The following is a 12,782-nucleotide window of genomic DNA, read 5'->3' as shown; positions in this document are numbered from 1 at the left end:
GGGTGACTTTTGCCCAGTCCCTCCCTCCCTCCCTCGGCTCATCCCACCTCACAGGGTCGTTGTGGTGAGGAAAATAAAAGGAGGAAAGTACGTCGGATCAGCTCACCCCCTTGAGTTATTTATAAGCACGCAGGTGGTCCTCAAACTTACGAGCAGAAACTGAGCCCCAAATTTATCCCCTTCCTTCCCCACCGCCAGGCGCCTCTCCCACGCCATGTGGAAGGCCGACAAGAGGCACCAGCTGCAGCAGATGTGCAAACTGGACTCCATCAGAGCCGTGTGCGAGATGAAGCAAAGGCAGTTCCTTCAAAGAGAACAGGTTAGCTCTCCCACCTTTACCTTCACGGATGGGGACGGCGTGGATAGGAAACCGGACGAAGGCCCGTCGCAGGAACTGGGCAGGGCTAACCTAATGGAAAGAAGGACCGGGAGGGGGGTGGGGGGGGCATGAGAGCAGGCTTCCAATATCTCAGGGGGTTGCCCCGAGGAAGAGGGGGGGGGGTCATCCTGTCCTCCAAAGCACCAGAAGGCCAGGCAAGGCACAGTGGAGGGAAACTCGCCCGAGAGAGAGAAGCAACCGGGAATCAGGAGAAATTTCCGTGTCTCGTCAAAACCGCGGTCCACTAAAGCGTGCCCGATTAAAGCCCGTACGTGACGTCATCAGTAGCGCGACAAATACGACCGCGGAGAAAAAAGGGTGCTTTAAAAAAGCGCTTTTAAAGCAAGCCGATTCACATAAAGGTAAGGGGTTAGGGTTAGGTTTAGGTTAGGTTTAGGGTTAGGTTAAGGTTAGGTTTAGGGTTAGGCTTAGGGTTAGGTTAAGGGTTAGGTTTAGGGTTAGGTTAAGGGTTAGGCTTAGGGTTAGGTTTAGGGTTAGGTTAGCGTTAGGTTTAAGGGTTAGGTTTAGGGTTAGGTTAAGGGTTAGGCTTAGGGTTAGGTTAAGGGTTAGGCTTAGGGTTAGGTTAAGGGTTAGGTTTAGGGTTAGGCTTAGGGTTAGGTTTAGGGTTAGGTTTAGCGTTAGGTTAAGGGTTAGGTTTAGGGTTAGGTTAAGGGTTAGGCTTAGGGTTAGGTTTAGCGTTAGGTTAAGGGTTAGGTTTAGGGTTAGGTTAAGGGTTAGGCTTAGGGTTAGGTTTAGGCTTAGGTTAAGGGTTAGGTTAAGGGTTAGGCTTAGGGTTAGGGTTAGGTTAAGGGTTAGGGCTTAGGGTTAGGGTTTAGGGTTAGGCTTAGGGTTAGGTTAAGGGTTAGGTTTAGGGTTAGGTAAGGGTTAGGCTTAGGGTTAGGTTTAGCATTAGGTTAAGGGTTAGGCTTAGGGTTAGGTTAAGGGTTAGGCTTAGGGTTAGGTTAAGGGTTAGGCTTAGGGTTAGGTTTAGGGTTAGGTTTAGGGTTAGGGTTAGGTTTGGGGGGGGTTAGGTTTAGATTTACGCGTTAATTTTAAGTTTACCGATCACAGCGTGCTGTTTTCGTCGCGCTGTGATGACGTCACGTACGCGCTTTCGCGAGCGCGCTTTAGTCTACCGCGGTTTGTGGTGGAACCGAAATTTCATGATAGCGAGGACAATTAACCAGCGGAACAGCTTGCCACCAGAAGTTGCGGAGGCTTTTAAGAAGCCATGTGTCTGGAATGGAAGAGGCTCTCCTGCTTGAGCAGGGGGCTGGACTAGAAGACCTCCGAGGTCCCTTCCAGGTCTACTCTGATTAATTATAACAATAACGATCACACACACACGTATGTTATTAAAAACAATGATATTTTGTGATAAAACTTTTTAAATGTTCAGTTGACCCAGTTAAATGTTCAGTGAACAAGAGATGATAATGATTGACTTATCTCCTGACTGCCCCCCCCAAAAAAAACACCCTGCTGTTTGTCACGTCTAACTAGAACTCACAGCCTCCCATCCGATTCTGCAGGGATTCCTTCGTTCCACTCCTACGGCCGCCGTCTCAAGTGAATGCCTCTGGGTGGCTGGGCCCGAGGGCCAAGAGGGTAGGGGTCATCTCATGTCAGGGAGGGGGCTGTTACGCCAAAGGGGTCAGCGGCCTCCTTTGCCTTTCTCCCCACAGTGGGAGCTGAACCTCTGCAACATGATGGCCTTCGAAAGCTGGCTACTGAAGAAGGGCCTGCCGCTGCCCACTCCGACTGTCCTGGGCCTGTCGTACGTCAAGCGCCACTCGCTGACCCTCCGCAAAGTGGCCGGCCAGGTCGCCCAGCCCCATCCCTCCCTCAGCGCCCTGCTCATCGGCGACGACTCGGTCCTCAGCGTGCAACGCAGGTTCCGGCGTCAGAAGCCCTGGAATCTCAGCACCAACCTGGAGTCGGAACCGGCTACGTCCATCTTCCGGCCGCAAGCCATACGGCTGGGCGTGGAGCCCGAGAAGCTGCCGCAGCACGACTTCACCTCCTTCCTCTTCCTCTTCAAAGATCCTTTCGGGGACCCGGTGATCCAGATCGACAACATCGGCCGGGTCTCCTCCATGCCGGATCTGCCTTACGAGGTCCTTCAACGGAGCCTCTACCCCCACTCTTGGAAACCCCGCATGGAGGTGCCCCAGGATTTCCAGACGGTGCCCATCTTTAACCTGAAGCACCGGCGGCCCCCGGGGCCGGAGCATTGGTGGACCGACCAAATGGCCCTCAGCCTCCGGGTCACCCTGGATCCCGTATTCCTCCACAGCCTCCAGAGCCACGTCTCGGCCTACTGCAGCACTGAAGTTCTGGGCCCCCCAAGGATGGGGAGCTTGGGGTCCCTGAAAGAGACCCTCCCTGCACAGAGCGAATCGTCCACATCGTCCAGCCCGTAGGAGAAGGCCTCGCAGGCCCTTTCCGCCATGCCCCCGAGCGCAAAGGGGCAGGGATGACCTTCCCCTCAAATGCCCCGTCTCTACACAAGGCATTTGACGAGGTTGACTCTGCCACGCTCAGAAACATTTAATAGTTAATATTAATAATAAAAGCGCAGCAAGGGCAGTCCCTCCCCTGCGTCCGTCAGTCCTTAATTCACAGCCGGAACTGAGGGCTCCAGAAACACAGGTAATCCTCGACTTACGGCCACAATCGAGCCCAAAATTTCTGTTCCCAAGCGAGTTTTGCCCCGTTTCACCCTCCTTTCTCGCCAACGCCATTAAGGGCTTCAGAGGTTCAGTTAGTAACACCGTTGTTAAGTGAACCTGATTTCCCTCCTTGTCAAAAGGTGGGCAAAGTGGATCACGTGACCCACCCACCCCAGGACGCTGGGACCGTCATAAATCTGAGTCAGTTGCCAAGCGCCTGAATTTTGACCACGAGGAAGCTGCGACGGTCCTCAGTGTGGAAAGGGGCCATGGGTTTTTATTACCGTTGGTGAATTTTGAAGGTTCACTAAATGAATGGACGTAACTCGAGGACTACCTGTGTAAAAAAGGATGCCAAATGAAAACCCGGGAAGAAAAACGGGGAGAAGAGAGTTTGTCTCCTTGTCGTGTTGTCAGTGAACACGTTTATTGAACGCAGACTCTGTGCTAAAAGAGACGGCCAGAACACCGAGGCAGCTGGGAGCCTCTGGAGGTCCTCTAGACGAGCCAGGCAACTGCCAAGGGAGAGCCAGGGGGCAGCCCAGCTCAAGGAGCAGAGTCGACCCTCGTGGCGGCCCGCATTCCAGGCACAACCTCGCAAATTTCCCTCCCCCCCCACACGCCATCTTGGTTCCTTCCCCAACCTCGGGTCTTGGTACAGTTCGATTTTCACCCCACAGTTGTAGTCCTGGTGGGGGGAGAGTGGGGGGGGGGGGGGGATGCCAGCAATCTTCTGGGCTAAATGCAGCTTTGCTTTTCACCCCCCCCCCCCACGCAGAACCATCCTTCCTGGTTCCCCTTTTTTTAAACAAAAAAACAAGAACCGAAACCGAAAGTTGAGTCAGCGCGGTGAAGGAAGGAGAACGAAGACTCCGGCTCGGCTGGACACTCTGGCTCAGTCAGGTCAGCCGGTACGGAAGAAGGCGACATTTGAAGAAGTCCACTTGGTCTTTCCGCCCTGGGAAGATTCCTCTCAAAAACTTCGGAAGAAGTCCGGCAGCGGAGAGCTTGGGAACGTTGCGACGCCCCCACCCCATTTCCTACCCCGACTGCCTGCCTAGGAGCTCATCGGGGACCCCATTGAGAGGGGCGGGTGACGGGGAGGTCCCCACCCTCGTCCCCTTGCCCAGCCACCCCCAGGAAAGGGAGGGATCTTGGGAGGCCCAGCTCTTCCCCTCCCACACAGACGCACCTGGCGGCTCTTCCCCATTTTCTCCACCCCAAGGTAAGGAACAAAGGGGGACGCGGAGGCTCAGAACGGTCCCCCCTTTCCGGGGAGGAAGGTGGCCGGTAGAAGGGGAAGGGGGGAAAGAACAAACATCTGGGGGTTTCCTGGAGGGGAGGTGCTCAGTACATTTTCTGTCGGCTAGGCAAGATGGCTTCCTTGATGAAGAGAAGACCAGGAGGATGCCGGAGCGTTTCCCGCGCTTGCCTTTGGTGAAGTAGCTGGAGACCACGTCGTCTGAGGAGGCAAAGGAGGCCGGTCAGAGAGAGAATCAGCCAGGGGGGGTTCAAAACCATCCTCCCCCAGGCCCCCCACCCATCCCACCCACTGCTGGCTCCAGGAAAGGCCCTCAGGCACCCTGAAAAGAGAACAGAGAGTATCAGGGCTGAATGGGGGAGCGGGCTTTGCTCCTCCTTTCTATACAGGTGGTCCTCGGACGTACGCCCCCCCCCAATCGAGGACAAAATTGTGGCTGCCAAGTGAGGAATTTGTGGAGCTTTTGCCCCCCCTGGTCCCCCAAATCTGACGAATTTCCTTGGCTTAACATTTGCTAATCAAATCTGGCTTCCTCCGTTGACTTCCCTCGTCAGGTGATCACGGGACCTCAGGACATAAATACGAGCACCCAAATGGAAACCACGTGACCAACGGTTGTTAAGTGTGACCAATGGTCACAAGTCCCTTTTTTTTCAGGGCTGTTGTAACTTCGGATGGTCATTAAGCGAACCGTCGTAAGTTGAGGGGCTGTGTTTGTGGCTCGGGGCTGGACAGGGGAGTGGGCTTTGCCCGCCGTTGATATACCAGGTTGTCCTGCCAAAGAGGGGTGGGACGTTGTTGTCGGTTCCTTGATTAGGCCGTTGGCTCCTCCGTGCGTTGTGATGAAAACTCACAACTGCACAACACACACAGGCCGCCGCAGTTTCAACTGGGGAACGGTGGCCATCCTAGACCAAGTCCAAAACCAGTAGGGAGTTCCTGGGAGCCTGGCACTCTTTTGACAAATCGGCCATCCACAGGCACGTGGAGGTAAGCAACGTTTACACACCATTCCAACTCTGTTGTTATTCTTTTCTATTCAATCAAACAGTAAACAGAAACCTCATTGAGGAACGACCGGGAACATCCCCGCCAGAGGTGGCATTCTACCGCTTTGGAAAGGTTCCACGAACCGGTAGCGGGAAATCGTGGGTGGCCCCACCCACTCGCCCCGGCTCCACGCGTGCCACTTGGGCCCCTTCTTTCGCCAAATGCGCATGCGTGGAAGGTGGCGCGTGGGGGCGAAGTGAACGCACAGGCACACGCTTTCCCATTTGCGAACGAGTAGGGAAGGGGAGTACCCCAGATTCCGACCAATGTCGGCCATAAACAGAGAGCAAATCCTGCCTCCTTCTGACACTGCTGATGTCCCTTTGCTGGGTAACGAAGCGTCTCGAGAGGAGCACCAAGGACCCTCAAGTCCTCCTCTTCCTCCTCTGCACAACCCCCCAACTCCCTTCCAACACTGATGACGTAGTTGGGCCAGGAGACGCCTGCGAGAAAGCAGCCTGGCTCAGAGACCCCCAAGGACCCCACAGTTCCCCTGCTCCTCCCAGCAAACCCCACTCCCTTTAACATTGAATAGGCTACCTAGTTGGGCCGGGAGACGCCTGCGAGAAAACCACCCGGCTCAGAGACCCCCAAGGACCCCGCCTCAAGAGCTCGGCCATCACGGCCCACGGCCGCACTCCCCCTGCTCCCTCCCCTCTTTATGGAGAGACCCAGCACGAACTAAGCGACAGGGAAGATTTTGTGCTGGGTGTGAATTCTGCGTGGGGGTCGCCTTGCCCCCTTCCCTGGGCACAAGGGGGTGGGGGGGAGTGGCTGGAGAACTGACCTCCAGGCTGCACGGTGGAAGGCAGGACGTTTTCGCCAGCCGACAAGGAGACGAAGAAGGCGAAGGGGATGAGCCAGAGGCAGAAGGTGAAGTAGGCCAGGACCTGAAGGAAGAGGGTGGGGTGGGGGGAGAGAAAGAGCATGAGACAAGCCCCAGTTCCTCCCCACATCCCCCACAGCCATCCCAGCTGCTGCCCCAGAGCGCCCCCTGCAGGCCCAAAGAATCCGGGACCAGTTCATCCCATCAGGGACACATTCAGGAACCAGACCATGGAGGTGGGGTGTCCGAGTGGCTTAATCTGGCTGGCAAAAGTTTGGGGGGGGGGGGTGCAGCCAAAACCCCAGACTGCCTTCCAAGACTACTCCCCCCCTCCCTGGGGCTACCAGCAGTCCTCGACTTACGACCGGCCTTCAGCCCAACATTTCAGTGGCCAGGCAAAGTATTTCTCAGCTGAGTTTTGCCCCCCTTTTAGCAGCACCTGCCCTTTTGACCAGCAGGGGAAGCCAGGTTGCACTTAACGACTGGGTGATTCACTTAACAACCTCAAGCGATCCGCTTAACAACCCTGGAGCCCCCCAAAAAGAGAAGCTCCTGACATCAGCTATTATGATTCAATGAGTAACGGTCTTGCTTAGCGGTGGAAATTTTGGGCTTGCTCGTGGCCATTAAGACGAGGACCTCCTCCCCCACCCCCCCAGGGAGGAAAACACAGCAGGGTCTCGTGGCTTTACAGCCTCCCTCCCTCCTTCTCTGGAGCCCTCTTACCTCTGAGAAGGGATAATATTCTTCTGCAAAGTATTGAAAGGCCAGGTAATGGTTCAGCACAACCAGCACTGCCAAAATGGGGTGGGGGGGTGGGGGGAAGAGAGAAGGGGCTTCGGTCAGCAAGCGCGGACCCCGAGACCCCCCCCTCAGAACCCAAACACCGCGGGGGGGGGGACGGAGCTGTGTCACAGGAAAAGCCGTCAGCGATGGCAGAAATTCAACAGCTCCCAAACGCTTAAGCCTCGCGATAAAAGTTTTGTTCGTGGGAAAAGGGGCTTCCGGGGTCCTCCCAATTTTCAGATTTTAAGGGGTTCCTGCTCTCTGTTTCTTTTTTAAAAAAAAGTGTGTCCCTAGTCCTCATTGCGACAAAACATTTGGCCACTTTAAGACTCCTGGACTTCAACTCCCAGAATTCCCCAGCCAGCCTCGTCTAAGGCAGTGGTTCCCAAACTTGGCCACTTTAAGACTGGTGGACTTCAACTCCCAGAATTCTCCAGCCAGCAGAGCTGGCTGGAGAATTCTGGGAGTTGAAGTCCACCAGTCTTAAAGTGGCCAAGTTTGGGAACCACTGGTCTAAGGCAAGGGTGGTGGCCCACTTTGGCCACTTTAAGACTCCTGGACTTCAACTCCCAGCATGCAATTTGGGTCCTATCCACCTTCCCAGCCTTTCCCTGTTAATCCCGCATCTTGGACCAAGCCCAGAAACCTTACAAAACGTGGCCAGTGTTAACGAAAGATTACAAAATCCCTGAAAGAGGATTGAGAAAGCGGGGAAGGAAAAGGAAACCGAGGCCCAAAATAAAGCAAGGAATCACTCAGAGCCCAGAAAAGGACCCTCTCATTTCACTCGGGCGGAGATTTCTCGAACGGAGGGAATGGGAGCCCCCCTCCTAAGGCCCTTATATGCCGCTTCACGGGGCTTTTACAGCCCTCTTTAAGCCGCGTACGGAGTCAGCCTCTTCCCGCAACCATCCGGGTCCTTATTCGACCCCCCCTCGGAAAGCTGAGTCAACAGTCAGCCGGTCAGGATCGAACTCCTGGCAGTGGGCAGATGAGTTAGCCCTGCAGTAGTGCATTCTAACCACTGTATCAGCATGGCTCTTAAGAGAGGCAGGTAGGCAGAAAAGTAGGGAGGGAGGGAGGGGAGAGAGAGAGAGAGAGGAAAGAAAGGAAGGAAAGAGAGAGAAAGAAAGAAGGAAGGAAGTCAGGAAAGAAAGGAAAAGAAGGAAAGGAAGAAAAGAGAGAGATAGAAAGAAGGAAGGAAGTAAAGTCAGGAAAGAAAGTTAAAGAAAGTTAAAGAAGGAAAGAAAGAGAAAGGGAGAGAGAGGAAGCAAAGAAGGGAAGAAAGGAAAGAAGGAAGGAAAGAGAAAGAAAGAAGGAAAGAAGGAAAGGAAGGAAGGAAAGAGAGAAAGAAGGAAGGAAGTAAAGTCAGGAAAGAAAGTTAAAGAAAGTAAAAGAAGGAAAGAAAGAGAAAGGGAGAGAGAGGAAGCAAAGAAGGGAAGAAAGAAAAGAAAGAAAGAAGGAAGAAAAGTTAGGAAAGAAAGTAAAAGAAAGTAAAAGAAAGAGAAAGGGAGAGAGAGAGAGGTAGTAGATAGATAGATAGATAGATAGATAGATAGATAGATAGATAGATAGATAGATAGATAGATATGAGATAGAGATAGAGATAGATATAGATATATAGATAGCAATAGCAATAGCAGTTAGACTTATATACCGCTTCATAGGGCTTTCAGCCCTCTCTAAGCGGTTTACAGAGTCAGCATATTGCCCCCAACAACAATCTGGGTCCTCATTTTACCCACCTCGGAAGGATGGAAGGCTGAGTCAACCCTGAGCCGGTGAGATTTGAACCGCTGAACTGCTGATCTAGCAGTAGCCTGCAGTGCTGCATTTAACCACTGCGCCACCTTGGCTCTATTTGGATGGCAGGGGGACAAAGGACGGGGATGCAGGTGGTCTCTGAGGGATCACTATTTCTGAATAATTATATACCTTATGGGGACAGAGACCCAAAACATCCAGGCTGTCAATGATTTATGGCTCCATCAAGAGACTGTAGGATTAATCAAGAGCCGATTCCCTCTCCAACCCTGGTCACTTTCAGACTCCTAGACTTCAACTCCCAGAATCCCCCAGTCCCACCTCAAGAGTGTCCCCCGCTTTGGCCTCTTGAAGACCCGTGGACTTCAACTCCCAGAATCCCACGCTGGCTGGGGAATTCTGGGAGTCGAAGTCCACAGGTCTTAAAGGGCCCCACTTTGGAGCAACATCAGAACTGTAGTGTGAGACCCGTTTCCTGGGGTGGGGGTGGAGATGAGTGTGGGGGGGGGACCCCAAAGCTCTTTCAAGCAAGGCTGCAGGGGACACGGCCGCAGAGTAGGACAAAGTCACCCTCCGAGTGGAAGACCCTCCAGGGCCAGGGGGGGAGGGAGGGGGCACTCACCACAGGAGAGGATGAAATTTGGAGAGGTCAGCATGATGAAAGGGAAGCTTTGCAGGAGTCCGAAGTAGACCAGGTTGGTGAAGAGCCCCACGCCCACCACGAGGCCCGGGAAGTGCTCGAAGAGGTACAGGCCGGCCAGCACAGCGGTGGAGAACTAGGAGAGAGAAAGGGTTCACGGTGGGGCCCATTCGCTGGCTGGGGAATTCTGGGAGTTGAAGTCCGGACATCTTCAAGTGGCCAAGGTTGAGAAACACGGTTGAACCAGTGCGGTTGTGAAGGCAGCCAGGCTTCCCCGTGGATTCTGCACCTCCGAAGGTGGCCAACGGGGATCACGTGACACACACACCCCCCAGGGACGCTGCGCCCGTCACAAATGTGGGTCAGTTGCCAAGGGTCTGAATTTTGATGTTGGAATGTTGCCGTAAGTGTGAAAATTGGCCCTAAGCCCCTTTTTTTCAGGGCCTAAACGAAGGGTCGTAAGTTGAGGACTACCTTTCCCAGGGAAGGGGGAGACGGGACGGCCAAAAGCAGCCAAGAAAGGGGGTGGCGCCCTTTCCTCCCCCCTCCCCTCCCCAGACCAGAGGGAGGGAGCTGCAGGGGGGCAAAGGGGGCTTACCCAGATCATGTACTTGATGATCCGACTTGTGGCCACTGTGTACTCTTCTATCAGCTCCGCCAGGTAGTACAATCCGGCCGCTGAGGAGGAGGAGGAAGAGGAGAAACACCCAACCATTAGGCCGCCCTGCCATGTTGACCAACCACAACCAGCGTCCCTGCAGGGGAGGCCAAGGCTCAATTCCTCCCTGGTTGGACCGGCAGCGAGGGCAGCCTCCGATAGGGCCCACCTCTCCCTCCAGGCGCCCACCTCAGCCGCAGGACGGGAGGCAAGGAGCGAATGGCCCTGGCTCTCCCCAGGCACAAAGCCCAGGCAGCCTCTGACGGCCTGACCTCTCTTTCCCCACCTTGGTATTGGCAGGAGGGAGAGAGAGGGTGGACGGAGTGATGGAGAGACAGAGAGGTAGATTAGATAGATAGATAGATAGATAGATAGATAGATAGATAGATAGATAGATAGATAGATAGACAGACAGACAGAGATAAAGAGATAGATAGATAGATAGATAGACAGACAGACAGACAGTTAGATAGATAGAGAGAGAGATAGACAGAGATCGATAGATAGACAGAGATAGATAAAGAGATAGATAGATAGATAGACAGACAGACAGACAGACAGATAGATAGACAGAGAGATAGATAGACAGATAGATAGATAGATAGACAGAGAGATAGATAGACAGAGATAGAGAGATAGATAGAGATAGATAGATACATAGAGAGAGAGAGATAGACAGATAGATAGATAGATAGACAGAGAGATAGATAGACAGAGATAGAGAGATAGATAGAGATAGATAGATACATAGAGAGAGAGAGATAGACAGACAGACACAGAGATAGATAGATAGATAGACAGAGAGAGACAGACAGACAGACATAGAGAGAGATAGATAGATAGATAGATAGATAGATAGATAGATAGATAGATAGATAGATAGATAGATAGATAGATAGATAGATAGATAGATAGACTGACAGTCAGTCAGACTGACAGACAGACGGACGGAGAGGTGTTTTGTCAACCTTGGGAACTTTAAGATGGTTCACTTCAATCCTCTGAATTCTGGGAGTTGAAGCCCACCCATCTTAAAGTTGTCAAAGTGAAGAAAGACGGACATAGATAGATTATATAAATGACTGATTTAGAGAAGGAACGGGAAATAGGCAGGATAAAGCACCTATTGTTACATAACTATAGCTCTGTATCTATAATATTACAAGAACCCGGGAAAACATTCCTGTAACTTTTAACGTTTCTACACTTGTAATTTTTTAAATGTATATTTCTATTTCTGATGGAAGCCACCCAGCGTCTCTCTGGAGAAAGAGATTGGCGGCCTTTAAATTGACTACATAAATAAGTGTAGGGGTGTGTGTGTGTGTGTGTGGTGTGAGAGAGAGGGGAAGCAAAGAAGGAAGTAAAGTCAGGAAAGAAAGGAAAAGAAAGAAAGAAGGAAGAAAAGTTAGGAAAGAAAGAAAGGAAAAGAAAGAAAGTAAAAGAAAGAAAGAAAGAAGGAAGTAAAGTCAGGAAAGAAAGTAAAAGAAGGAAAGGAAGGAAGTAAAGGGAGAGAAAGAAAGAAGGAAGGAAGTAAAGTCAGGAAAGAAAGGAAAAGAAAGTAAAAGAAGGAAAGAAAGAGAAAGGGAGAGAGAGAGAGAGGAAGCAAAGAAGGGAAGAAAGGAAAGAAAGAAGGAAAGAGAGAGAGAGAGAAAGAAGTAAAAGAAAGAAAATAAAAGATGAAAGTAAAAGAAAGAAGGAAAGAAAGTAAAAGAAAGAAGGAAAGAAAGTAAAAGGAAAGAGAGAAAGAAGGAAGGAAGTAAAGTTAGGAAAGAAAGAAAGTAAAAGAAAGAAAGTGAAAGAAAGAGAAAGGGAGAGAGAGGAAGCAAAGAAGGGAAGAAAGGAAAAAAAGAAGGAAAGAAAGAGAAAGAAGGAAGATAGTAAAGTTAGGAAAGAAAGTAAAAGAAAGAAAGTAAAAGAAAGAAAGTAAAAGAAAGAAGGAAAGAAAGAGAGAGAAGCCAGGAGAATCCTCCCTCCTTCTCTCTCCCTTACAACAACCTCCCTGCCAGGTAGACCACCCTGCCTGCCTGCCTGCCTTCTATCCCTGGGCGCAGCTGCCTCCAAAGTGCCCCCTCCCCACCCATGAACCATCCCGGGGGGGGGGGCGAGGGGGGCGGGGCAGGTAGGCTGCGCTTGGAGGCGGAGACTCCGGCCAGGAGGGGGCGACGCCACGTCGGGCGGGCGGGACCATCGCGCTGAGGGCGGGGGGGGGAGCCGAGGGTCCGGGGCGGGGCGGGGGTCGCGGGGCGGGGCGGGGGTCGCTCACCGATGCCGAGGGTGACGAAGGCGGCCTGGATGAGGAGCGCGAGCCAGCTCAGCGCGTACATGAACCACATCGTCGCCCCCTCCCCCCTCCCGCGCCTCACCCGGCGGCTGGCGGCGATGGCCCCGCCCGGCACTTCCGGCACAGGCGGAAGCGGTTGGAACGCCAACACCGCCCCCTCCTCCTCTTCCCCCCCTCTCCCACAGCGGCCCCCGGCGGTCGGAGGTGGCGCGGCAAGACGGTGCTGGCCCCGCTCTGCCATCCCGGCGCCCGCGGGCGTCCTGTGGAAAAGAGCGTCTCCTGCATAAGAGACAAGGGGGGAGGGCAGAGATGGGAGCCCTTAGAGGGAGGGGAATTGTGGCTTGTGGACCTCAACTCCCAGAATTCCCGAACCAGCCATACAATTCTGGGAGTTGAAGTCTACCAATCACAGGACTTCAATTCCCAGAATTCTTAAACCAACATGGCTGCCTCGGGAATTCT

The 12,782-nt window shown here is 52.9% G+C and overlaps 2 protein-coding genes across 2 annotated transcripts; one reads left to right on the top strand and one right to left on the bottom strand.

Moving 5' to 3' along the window:
- The first annotated feature begins 206 nt into the window (after positions 1-206).
- LOC148043704 (ankyrin repeat domain-containing protein 53-like) lies at positions 207-2,802 on the top strand. Its single transcript, XM_087723824.1, has 2 exons — positions 207-319; positions 2,065-2,802. Exons 1-2 carry the CDS (start codon positions 215-217, stop codon positions 2,800-2,802), a joined length of 843 nt encoding a protein of 280 aa, XP_087579950.1. The 5' UTR covers positions 207-214.
- Positions 2,803-4,277: 1,475 nt separating this feature from the next.
- LOC106555806 (protein TEX261) lies at positions 4,278-12,428 on the bottom strand. The gene is given in 7 exon segments (XM_087723712.1): positions 4,278-4,445; positions 4,448-4,513; positions 6,150-6,252; positions 6,915-6,982; positions 9,361-9,514; positions 9,977-10,056; positions 12,303-12,428. Coding segments are annotated over 7 exon segments (588 nt in total). The 5' UTR covers positions 12,373-12,428; the 3' UTR covers positions 4,278-4,398.
- Positions 12,429-12,782: the final 354 nt, after the last annotated feature.

The sequence above is a fragment of the Thamnophis sirtalis genome, unplaced genomic scaffold, assembly GCF_051295495.1.
Source record: "Thamnophis sirtalis isolate CommonGarterSnake01/CBP01778 unplaced genomic scaffold, rThaSir2_p1.2 scaffold_10, whole genome shotgun sequence".
Taxonomy (NCBI): Eukaryota; Metazoa; Chordata; class Lepidosauria; order Squamata; family Natricidae; genus Thamnophis; species Thamnophis sirtalis.
Note: the sequence above shows the minus strand (reverse complement) of the source record. Positions and strands in the feature narration are given on the sequence as shown.